We start from the raw sequence: 12,174 nt of genomic DNA, 5'->3' as shown, positions 1-12,174 counted from the left end.
GCGCCAGTTTAAGCTCATTTATCCATCCATCCATGAGAGTGTTCTGTTATGAAGCTGAAATATAATAAAAAATAAATATTAGATGAAAAAAAAAAAAAGGTTGAAGTTGAAGTACTAAAATTAATGAATCTTAAACTGGATTAAAAAGAGCTGCATGAATATAAAGATTTTAACTATAATAAAATGACAAAGGCGTATTAAATTAAAAACTAAACTGTAAATAAATATAAAAGCAAATACAAAAAATGTATAAATACTATAATAGTGTATAAACAATACTAAAATAACACTGATCCATGTTGTATTTATTTTAAACCTCACTCAAAGAAAGACAGCAGTATAGGCAATTATGACAAGTTTAATGCTGAGGCAGTATGTAACATAGTAGCCCATTATTATGACCCACATAAAGCAGAGCCGTTTCTCACTGAGCGTTTCAGAGCAGAGATTCTGCCCTGTCCTGACTGCAACTATATGACATAAAACAAATCTGAAGCAGAATCAACATGAAGATTTGTGTGAAGCCCAGCATGGTCACAATGCCATCCCCCGAAAACGAGAACACAAAATAGACAGACACTCTTGTGCACGGACAAGATCCGATCCAGGAAAGACTAATTGAGAGAGAGAGAGAGAGAGATATACTGTATGAATTCTAATATGCAAATACTGGGTTACACTTTATTTTAAGGTGTCATTGTTACAGTGTAGGCTAATTATATATTTAAGTACTGAGTAATATTAAGCAACTACATGTACTTACTAGGATTAGGGTTTGGTTGAGGGTTAGTTGCATGTCATTATGCGTACTTTACTGTTATTACTATGGTGAGTACATGTAACAAGGACACTGTAAAATAAAGTGTTACCAAATACTGTATATATTAGGTCCCCTTGCTTGGAACTGATTAGTATTCACTGAAGGTATTCCATAGGATTTTCTTTAAATACATGTTTCAAACATTTTCATTCTATGTACACAGAAATACTGTATATTTCTACGAGGAAGTAACGGTGATTTGTCGAGGAGTTTCGAGTGCTACAGGCCAGCACTAAATGTGAAGCTGCAGCATTTGAGCACATGAAGGACGAGTTGGTTTGCATCTGAGACACTGTTTAGCTACAAAGATGCAAAGCATTGAGATGCAAAGCAGACGGCTCTTCTATAAAGGCTCAGTTTGCAAAGCCTGCTTTCACGACTGTCCTCGAGAGAGTTTTCCCCATCTGGAACAATAAGCATTGGAACGTAAAAACAAGTCAGCAAATTACATACATGAGACAACAACAGAGACGACATTTGGGGCTACCAGAGAAATGAACAAAGAGGTACTTCCCATAGCCGTCTGTGAAAAGATGTCATTTGAAATAGTCTTTCAAAAAGTAAGAGAAAAATAAGTGTAAAAGTGTGAGGCTGATGATGGTGCAATAGTCCAATCACATCCGCTTGAGGCGACCGATCATTCTACAGTGGTAGAGTTTATCGCCAGAGTCAGTGTGCTCACTGTCAGTACTCCATTTCACACTCATAAAGGTTGATCCCCACAGGCTGGGGTCGGGGAGAGGACGATGGAGGAATGGACTTGAGGTGGAGGAGATGCGTGTCCTCAGGATTTGTTGTCGTCGTACATGTCCAGTGACGCCTGGATGTCTGGAAGCTCCATTTCATAATCTACACTGCGCGGAGACACAGAACTACGGTTGAAGAAATGACCACCTGCAAACAGACAAACAACAAAAATGATGGGGATTAACGCGTGTCATTTTTGTGTACAACAGGGGGATAGGGAATTGAGAAAGATGAAAGAAGGAATGATTCTACTGAAAGTTAATAAAATATTCAGGATTCTGCTCCTGCAGAATGAAAATACTTATTTACCTTCCCGCATAAAGGTTGCGCTCAAATCTGACATTTCATCTCAGCTCAAAATCAATGTCGGTCCGTTACGTGTAATCAACACTTATTATGTCCTTGACACTGGAGCAATTACCATCAACCTTCTCAGTGGAAGTCAGTTCTTTATGGAAGAGTTTGTGATTATACAGTTCCTTGATTTAAGCGGATTTTATGGGCATGTATATTTTATAGGTCTACATTTTTCTATTTTATTTATATTATGTCCAGTAGACTAGACTGCGATGAACTGTTAATGTGTTACTGTATGTGTGTATGCGCTGTTCCATTCAATTGTGCATTATTAAACAGTATTCAATTATACACAGTATGAGTATAAAAATAATGCAACAGTAGATAGGTAAATAAAAACCTTACTGATTTACTTAAAATAACGCTGCAAATGCAGAGAATATTTAATCCTTAAAAATGGTGTCAAAGGCACATTGTCATTTTTATGTTGAAAATTGCCAATTCAATACACCAATCCTTCTTTCAAAAACAGGTTTTTATGGATGCAGTTCTTTTTTTTACCGCTAGAGGGCCAACTTGTATTCAAAGCAACTGCAGACTTAAAGACAGAGGCCTAATAATGTATACATTTACAACAATAAAGCAAAATATGCTTAACTCCAGCAAGTAATCCTTCGTTAGCTTGTTCAAATGCTTTTAGGTTTCCAACTAAACTCTGCAGAAAAGTGGCCCTCCAGGACTGGAGCCGAATAGGACAGGACTCGAGCCCTGACCATGAGTTGCACAATCTCTATCCTCATGCATTAAAGGTAAGGCTTATACAAAACACAACCTGTCCTCATAGATATGTTACAGTATTTTAGTGCTCTTAGCTTGACGTTCTGTAAGGAAGTGCTGAAATAAACTTTACAGCTAGAATATGCTGCAGCAAATCAATACTGTATGTCTAATAGACATGTGACATAATGAAGAAGGTTGCTCGTCTGCAAGTCAAAATTTGATTCAGGAGTCTCACCATGATAAACTGAGGGAGACAGAAGCATCAAAACAGTATCAAGGAATAAAACTAGTACTAGTAACTACTAACTTACTGGACAATTCAGTACAACAAAGCTGTTTGCACAAAGCAATTTTAATACACACACAAATGTCTTTAAACAAATTTGTTTACATGAAAAAGATTAACCAAAGTATTAAAAAAAAAAAAAAAAAAAACATTTAACATTTCTAAGCATTTAACATATTTCTATTCATTTAACATTTAACAATATTAATCTAAAATAAAAACAAAAAGAGCTTATTAAATAAAGCAATTGCGTAAAACAGAAGTTAATCAGCAATATAATCCAGAGAAAACCTATGAACATCCTCACATCTACAGAGGTGAAAGTTAGCTCTATTAACACTAACACTGCATGTGTTTGAAGTGGACTTGAAGTGCAGTCAGCAACTTTGCTTTTCAGGACTCCAGAAAACATCTTCATTCCAATTTAAGGCTGTAAAAGATAAATATACATAGTAAAACAAAACATAGCAAACTCATTATGCTTAGGAAATATATAACACGTACCTAAATAAATTGATTATAAAATAATGATTTGATCAACCTCATTTAAAGACTTTTAGCCTGCATAACACTATGACAGTATTTACTCTTAGAGAAGTGTAGTACACTGATGTCACAAATCTTGATGGACAGTAGGTACATTTGCTCTTCGTTAATGTATATAGGGATGCTGTGACATTATGAAAGTCTTGAAAAAGATCTGCAATACTCACTCATCGGTGGGGGCGCTGGCAGTGGCTCTGATGATCATGTAACAAAGTGTGAGAGCAGAGAGGACGCCGAAGCTGGCAACAATAAACCACTCTTCTGTTAACAGAGTAAAAGGGGGGAGGGGTCATTTTCTGTTGAGGGCGGAGCCAGGGTATCATCTCGACAGAGAGCCGAAGAGAACAGGAAACTGGAGACAGGTGGAGGCGTGAAGAAAAGAGGAACACTTCTCTAATCCATGGAACAAGAGAGGAAGCCATGGGCAAGCGATGATCCGAACACAACAGATAAAAACGAGAGCGAAACAGAACGTAGCACATTCAGAGCACATGAGGCTTAGTGCTGGTTTAGCCAGACATTTACAAAGCAGCAAAGATCTGTTAGGAAGACCATGACATTAGAAGATGCAGCTAAGTATTCCACACAGAAGCAGTTTTTTGTTGTTGTTCTTTTTTTAAGGACAATTTAAATTGAGGGATTTTTTTAGATCAGTGTAATTCTGTAAACAAATAGAATTTACATTCAAAAGAATCTGTAAAACAGAGACCACTACATTTTTAGAAAAGAACCAAAAAAAAAAAAAAAAGTGTATAAATAAATTGCAGAGCTCTTCAGGCGCTACACCTGCTTGGGGTTCTATTACATAATTAATCACTACAATTCAAATAGAGGCCAACAGGAGGGGTTAAAATTGCTGAACACAATATTTTAAAAAGACAGCACCAGAACAAATGGTTGGAAAATAATAAATTATCCTACAAACCCATAATTACCCCACATCTGTTTCTGCAACTAAGAGAAGTTTTGTGAGCATTTACTTATTTTACTTTCTATGCACTTTTCTTTTCTTAAGATTAGTTTCATTGTGTAACTGGAGTGAATTATTCTTTGATTTGTTTGTTTTTTACATTGTATTATTTTCTTTAATTTACTGTTTATACTAAGTTTTTTCTTAATGAACCTCACGAAATTTTGTTCAGATTATTGTTCATGAGCAAGAGAACAGTGTTAAAATAGCAGAACTTTTCTTTTGGTGTTTTGTTTGGGGAGGGAGCGTCATCGGTGGAACACCTCTGGGGTTTCCCCTCCTGCAAATGCAATCTGTATAGCCTCAGTCTACCTGTGCGCTAGGCTCATGAGCACACGCAAATGTTGCTTCTCTCCGTGAATATGACTGGTATGATGATGTTTATTGTCTAAAGGCATAATTGTCGCTCTTTAAGTGTAATTGGAGTGTGTTTCAACATTTGAGCATGTTGGTCGTGATGAAGTGTGTAGCAATACGATTTTATGAAATTCATCATGATGCTAACTGATTAGTATTTTATGCTTAGTGTGTACACGAGAGAGAGAAGCTGAAGCCCCGTTGATCCACTGATGATCTCTATTTGTTTACAGGTATCTTCTTTAGTTCTGTTTAGTGAAGGAAAAGAGATCTGGTTGACTTAATAAATATGTACTGTATTAAGAGTGTTATAAGGGGAACGAATCAGATTCATAGATTCATGCGTGATGCACGTGGTGCACATGGTATGCTGTTAAATGAGCTTTGAGTGTTTTCTTTGGATTTGTGTACAAATGGTATTATAATTGATTATTTGTTTCATCATAGCATGTTATAACATACATATCTGAATTAATGCATATAAATATCTGGATAAATGCATATGGTTATGCAATCTAGTATACAATTAATGTAATATACTATGTATTAATAAGAGTCTTAATCTTATGTATGTATCACAAGGAAGATTATAAATGTATGGTAATCAGATTTATTATTTTATTTACATGTGTTTATTTATTTATTTTTGTTTAAGTTTGGATATAGCCTCAGTCTATGTTGCTTCTCTCCGTGAATATGACTGTGTGTACACGAGAGAGAGAAGCTGAAGCCCTGTTGATCCACTGATGATCTCTATTTGTTTACAGATTAAAAGGAAACAACCATTGGATCTCATTGTTGAGTGGTCATGTGGTCTTTTGGTGTTAGAGAGTCCGTTCCAGACATGCTACAATTGCACTCAACATGTGTGTTGTTATTGCTCTGAATAACCTGCTTAAAAACGCTGGCACAATCTATACACTAAAATAACATCAGAGAAAAGGATGTTACTTAAAGCCAACACATATTATATATATATATTTAAAAACAATACTTAAATTTAACTTTTGATGAATGTCTAAGGTACTAGAGGTGGATGGTATGGGACAATAAACAATATTTTATTGCGCAACAATAAAAGTGTTCGAAATTTTGTCAATCAATATGAATTTAAGGCAAATATAAATATCAACTAAAATGTTAAAGGGGTACTTCACAGCTAGCAAAACGAGCTTTCAATAAAACGTGGCTGCCTGTACAGAAGAAAGATTGAAATCAGCTCTACCTGACTAGAGAAAAGAGGAAAAAAAGGCTGTTGTCTTCCCTTCTTCCAAATAGGTAGGAAAACATCAACACCCATAATGCACTGGGCATGATGCCGTCCAATGCCACTCCCACCAGTCTGCTGTGGATACGCTTATCAGAGTCAAATACCACCTTGCTTTAGAAGGAAATACTTCTTAGCAAACTTTTAGTCATAATGGTGTTGACTTTTTGTTTCTGGATGCAAGAATTTAAAGAGTAAATGTTTTGAGGGAGGGAGTTACCGTTGGATCATGCGCCTTGTAGGCAGTGGCTAAAGGCTGCAAAGAATCATGTGAAAAACCTCTGTGTTTGTAGACAACTGGATGACCACGAACAGTTTTAGGCCAAATGGATGGGGAAAAACTGAAAGAAACTGCTGTTCTGTCAGCTCCGCCCAAACCCCGATGCAAAACGCTGTCACGTATAGAGGCGAGAAACCTGTTGCCATAGTTTTCAATTAAACGAGCAGACGAGTAAACATTGTTCACTTACATATATTATCAACACTGTAAAAATACAAAGTGGGTTGAAAATCGGCAAAGTCACACTTTACGAATATGTAAGCAATAATGTACAGCCAGTTATTATAAAAAAAAGTGATTTATTTTACGATAACTGGCTGAATGTAAATAATCTCACTCATTATAAAATGATATGTCATTTTCACATTCATTTTATAGGTGATAGGAGAGACCACAGAGTGCTATGACAAACACGCAGTGACGTGAGAAGTCCAATACAAAAGATGTATTGCAGTGAAAGGGCAGGACACGCTGTGGTGGAGCAGAGACACCTGCTGACATCACAGAGCTAAGCCACAGCAGCAGGTGGAGGGATGCAGTCAGCGCACTGAAGGAAGGAAAGATAACCCCCCCGCTGGGGAGGAAATGAAGGACAAGGTGGGAGGGAGGTGAGGAAATAAAGGTGACAGAGAGATACTTAAAGGGGAAGTGTATGACCTTTTTCACCGTTACAATACTAAAATAATATCTGTTCAAAAACAACCATTACTTTTGAAATTCTGTTTGGTGATGCAGAAATGACACACTTCACCTTTAGAGAACATCCAGAAATGACTAATTAAGACAGAATAAGCCTTGCTCTTACTAGTGACAGCGATGTTGATCTCTCCAGAGCGAGGAATGAGCTCTTCGTCGGAGGGAAGCTGGGAGGAACTGGAGTGGCGTAGAGGCTCTAGGCTGATGCTGGTCTCAGAGGACAGGTCCACCAGCGCCGTCCTCTGGCTGGAAGTCTGACTGCGGGACATTCGGTCCATGTCAAAAGCCATGTTGTCCACGCAGGGCAGGTTGGGCTGCAAGGGCATACATGTCTTAGTCAAATTACATTATCAAATCACACCCCAAAATAAAAAAAGATGATGTAAAAAAGGTAAGATTTACAGCATTGAATATCAGCCATGACATGAAAAATTGCATGAAATGACTAAAGTAACCACCAGAGGGAGCTACTGGATCATAAATCCTCTGCAAAATCAAGATTATAGCTATATTGTGTTGAGACCAGCAACACATCTTCTCTTTGTCATTTTTTTACAGTAATATCTTTACATTCTCAGTTCTGTAATAATTCTGGCAATCCATCCCAAACAAACTACAGGACTTGATGTTATTTTCAAGAGGATAAATCATAATAAAATCATAACAAATCAAATAAGAGCCTTATAAAAGTCATAACCTGCTGCCCTCTGAGATCAATGTGTCTGTTGTGTACACTTAGTAGCACATTTTGTGGAAAATGGTTCCCAGAAGACAGCTATAATGTTACAAAATGTTTTTTTTTGTTTTTTTTTACGAAGAGATGTCTTCGGAAGTGTGTGTGTGTGCTCACCATAACCCCCAGAGCTTTAAGGATGTTGAGTTTACACATGGGACAGGTGCAGTGCTCATTTAGCCAGGGATCCACACACATTTTATGGAAGACATGCCTAAAGAAGAGATGAAAACATTTTGATAGCACATCTGCATGTTTTAATCATCTGTTGAATTTGTATATATTTCAAGAGTAATACATATGGTTGCAACAACATAAATATGCATGAATAAAATCTTTTTAATCTCTCTATTGCTATTATTATAATAATTCGTTTCATTTATTTAGCGCTTTTCTGGGTAATATAAATGTGTATTTTCTGGTAATATAACTATGGCTGCGACATAGTGCGCCAGAACGCCTACAGTACCACACACCAGCTTATTGGTGGAGAGGAGACAGAGTGATGAAGCCAGTCAGTATATATGGGGATGATTAGGAGGCCATTAAGATGGATAGAGACCCCTGGGCAATTTGGCAAATTGAGGCAAATTGACCACAGAGAGTCAGGACGTCGGTTTAACGTCTCATCCGAAGGACGGTGCTCTTTGACATTATAGTGTCCCCGTCACTATACTGGGGCGTTAGGACCCACACAAACCACAGGGTGAGCACCCCCTACTGGCCTCACTAAAACCTCTTCCAGCAGCAACCTAGTTTTCCCATGAGGTCTCCCATCCAGGTACTATCCAGGCTCAGCCCTGCTTAGCTTCAGTGGGCGACCAGTCTTTGGCTACAGGGTGATATGGCTGCTGGATTATAACAATGCAAGACCATGAAATGCAGCATCAAGCCTTTGATATCACCATAATTCTTTGCAGCAACGATAAATATTTGAAACTGCTCTAAGAACACTAGTGCAAGAAGGACATTACACGTAAAAGCACATTACACATTTATATTACTAGAGGAGAGAGTGAGAGGCAGATTAAAAGCAATAAGCTGGTGGACTTCAAAGCAGCAACATGAGCTTTCACAGAGAGCTGTTGAGTCTCTTCTCCTCCTCTTCCTCATATCCGGCTGCTGCACAATCTGAGCTGTGTTTACTCCAGGAAAGATCCTGGGCTCTCGACAGCGGAAACCCTCTTCATGAGGGAGATTCTCGGCACAAGCCAGCCATTGAAACTCGTGCTAGAGACAAGGCTGTTATTGTGGGCTCAAAAGATTGTAGGAATCTTTCTCACTGCATCATAGAGCTGGGCAAATTATATCTAAAATGATGCTTAAAAGGTCTTACATTTTTAATCATTATCATTTATATGCACACATACAACAATGCATAGTAATTAAAGGAACACGCCGACTTTTTGGGACTTTAGCTTATTCACCGTATCCCCCAGAGTTAGATAAGTCCATACATACCTTTTTCATCTCCGTGCGTGCTGTAACTCTGTCTGACGCACCCACCGCTAGCCTAGCTTAGCACAAAGACTGGAGGTAAACGGCTCCAGCTAGCATACTGCTCCCAATAAGTGACAAAATAACGCCAACATTTTCCTATTTACATGTTGTGATTTTTGTATAGTCACAGCGTGTACAAATAACAAGGTCACAAGAGACACAGACATCTTCTAACCGTATACATACTGGGAACTATATTCTCAGAAGGCGAAGCACTGCTACTTGGGCGGAGTGATTTGCTCGCAGCGCCTGAGAAGCCCCGTGGTGAGGAGCAGAGAGTTCGCTCAGAGTTGGAGTAAATCACTCCGCCCAAGTAGCAGTGCTTCGCCTTCTGAGAATATAGTTCCCAGTATGTATACGGTTAGAAGATGTCTGTGTCTCTTGTGACCTTGTTATTTGTACACGCTGTGACTATACAAAAATCACAACATGTAAATAGGAAAATGTTGGCGTTATTTTGTCACTTATTGGGAGCAGTCGGGGCTTTTTTTTTTTTTGGGCTACAGATTGGGCTTTGGTCGGACTCGGGCTCATTTAGCTTCTCTCCTTTCATCGTGCTCGTAATATACGTGCAGAGCGCAGGCTACTGTATGAAATATTGTTATATTGATAATATTATAAATATGCAAGGCAATATGCGATTACGCGAGTAACGCGACGCGTGTGCAATGCATTAGATGACAGTTGACCATGGAGAGCATCAGGGAGAAGTTAGAGCGTAAGGAGTTACTAAAAGTTCCCAATACTTCAGGAAAAGCTGCATTTTGAAAGAGTTTTGATTTGATTACCGAGCCTGAAGCCTTCAACAGTGGACGCTATTCTTTTTCTTCACAACACTCGCAAATAAACAGTGAATGAGCCTACTCAGTTCAACGGATTTAAAAAAAAAGATTATATTTTATTATTGTTTAACGTTAGCCAGTTGGCGAAAAGTTCTTTGAAACGTTGTTCTTCAGTAAAGTTACTTGACATCAAAAAAAGGTAGGCCGTAAATCTTTATTTACTGCTGGATCACATTTGGCTATATAAAATTCTCTACTGCATGCTTATGCTTCTCTGTAATGGACAGTCTGTATTAATATTTGTGGGCATAATTGTCGGTGGTGGTAGTTATGTTTGAGGCCTATAATAAAATTTTACCTAGTTGCGTACATGTATGTGTGTGCGTCTAGCAGAGACAGCGCGCATCAGAGAGATCTTAAAGTAATATTGATGTTGGTCTCCGGTCGGGTTCGGGCTGAGAAATTGCAGACGTTTTCGGGCTGGGGCCGGATTAGGGCTTGAACACCACGGGCCAGGTCTCGGTTAGGGCTGGGTTTTTTGCCCCGTGCAGGGCTCTAAGCAGTATGCTAGCTGGAGCCGTTTACCTCCAGTCTTTGTGCTAAACTAGGCTAGCGGTGGGTGCGTCAGACAGAGTTACAGCACGCACGGAGGTGAAAAGAGTATGTATGGACTTATCTAACTCTGGGGGATACGGTGAATAAGCTAAAGTCCCAAAAAGTTGGCGTGTTCCTTTAACAGCATTGTTTACCTATGTATATTTATACATTTTAAATGATAAATGCACACAGATTTTTGAAACAAAACACATTAAATACATGTATAATACAAATTCATTTTATAAATATATAAAAGTTTGGGGTCAGTGCAAAAATATTAAGCAGCACAACTGTTTTAAACACTGATAACAGTAATAAATGTTTCTTGAGCACCAAATCATCGTATTAGAATGATTTCTGAAGGATCACGGGACACTGAAGACTGGAGTAATGATGCTGAAAATTAGGCTTTGCCATCACAGGAATAAATGACATTTTAAAATGCATTCAAATAGAAAACAGTATAGTCCCGACCGGAATAAAGGCAGGTTCCTCAGCCACAAGTTGTTTCGAAAAAGAATTCCGAACAGAACTACTGGGCAGGAGAGATAGTGGAATACAGCAGCAGCAATACATTTGAGAGGGGTTATCTAAGGATATCAAATAATGCTAAGTACGTCTTACATACTGCGACTAACAGGTGCTGAGAGGACCCATGCTTCTGAAATTATGCTGCAACAAAGTTACGTGCAAACAAACTCCAACAAAGCTGTATTTTCTTGGATGGAGAACATGCAAACAAGGGTCAAATGAATTATTAATGAGGGAGCTTACAACACAAATTATACTAAAGAGATGCATGCCATCAAACTACGGCAGACCAGCTCTATATGTCTGGGCCCAATCTTTATGTACTGAATTCTTTTACAATTACCATATCACATGCATGTTTATACCATTTACATGCATATGCAGTCAGACAGATCCATGAAGTTAAGGGCACACCCCTAAGAAAGTTACAGAGAAACAGCGAAGCTAATGCACAGGGACGTAAATTGAATGGCCTAGGCTAGGTCAAGTGTACTGCCATTACTTGTGCTTTGAGTTATTGATTGTGGTTGGAGATGCTTATGCTTAAAAGAGCAGAGACACTCACATTAAGAAGGAATAAGATAAGATGGTAACTTATGCTTAGAAGTCTCTTATGCTCACCAAGGCTGCAATTATTTGATCAAAAATACAGTAAAAACTGTAGTATTGTAAAATATTATTACAATATAACATTGTTTGTATGTTTCTATGATGGTACAGCAAAATTTTCAGTATCAGTACTCCAGTCTCCAGAATTCTTTGATGTATATTTTTAGAATATTTAGAATATATTTGAATTATATTTGAATATAATTCTTTTGTAATATTATAATGTTTTGAGACATGTTTTTTGTCTCATGAAATCAAATGTTTTCATTTGTGTTTTCTTTCCTGTGTTGACATATCTAGTATAGAAATAGGAAGTTAGGGGCAGGACATTTATTTATTTTTTTATAGCCAATAGGCTTTTGTTTATATATTTTGC

General features: G+C 37.9%; 1 protein-coding gene across 2 annotated transcripts in view; it reads right to left on the bottom strand.

Annotated features, from left to right (window-relative positions):
* Window positions 1-285: 285 nt before the first annotated feature.
* The window catches only part of rnf130 (ring finger protein 130), a 46,626-nt gene continuing 34,737 nt past the window's right edge, over window positions 286-12,174 (bottom strand). The window contains exons 7-10 of one of the 2 annotated variants that reach the window (XM_084429615.1): window positions 7,897-7,993; window positions 7,156-7,360; window positions 3,644-3,737; window positions 2,978-3,360 (exon numbers count right to left, since the gene is read on the bottom strand). In XM_084429615.1, the coding sequence (XP_084285741.1) occupies window positions 3,345-3,360; window positions 3,644-3,737; window positions 7,156-7,360; window positions 7,897-7,993 (412 nt within the window). In that variant the 3' untranslated portion in view covers window positions 2,978-3,344. Of the gene's footprint in view, window positions 1,715-2,977; window positions 3,361-3,643; window positions 3,738-7,155; window positions 7,361-7,896; window positions 7,994-12,174 lie in introns of those variants that run through there. The other variant, XM_084429616.1, reaches the window with a different exon arrangement.

The sequence above is a fragment of the Rutilus rutilus genome, assembly GCF_951802725.1.
Source record: "Rutilus rutilus genome assembly, chromosome: 14".
Classification (NCBI taxonomy): Eukaryota; Metazoa; Chordata; class Actinopteri; order Cypriniformes; family Leuciscidae; genus Rutilus; species Rutilus rutilus.
This window is presented reverse-complemented; position numbering and strand designations above follow the sequence as displayed.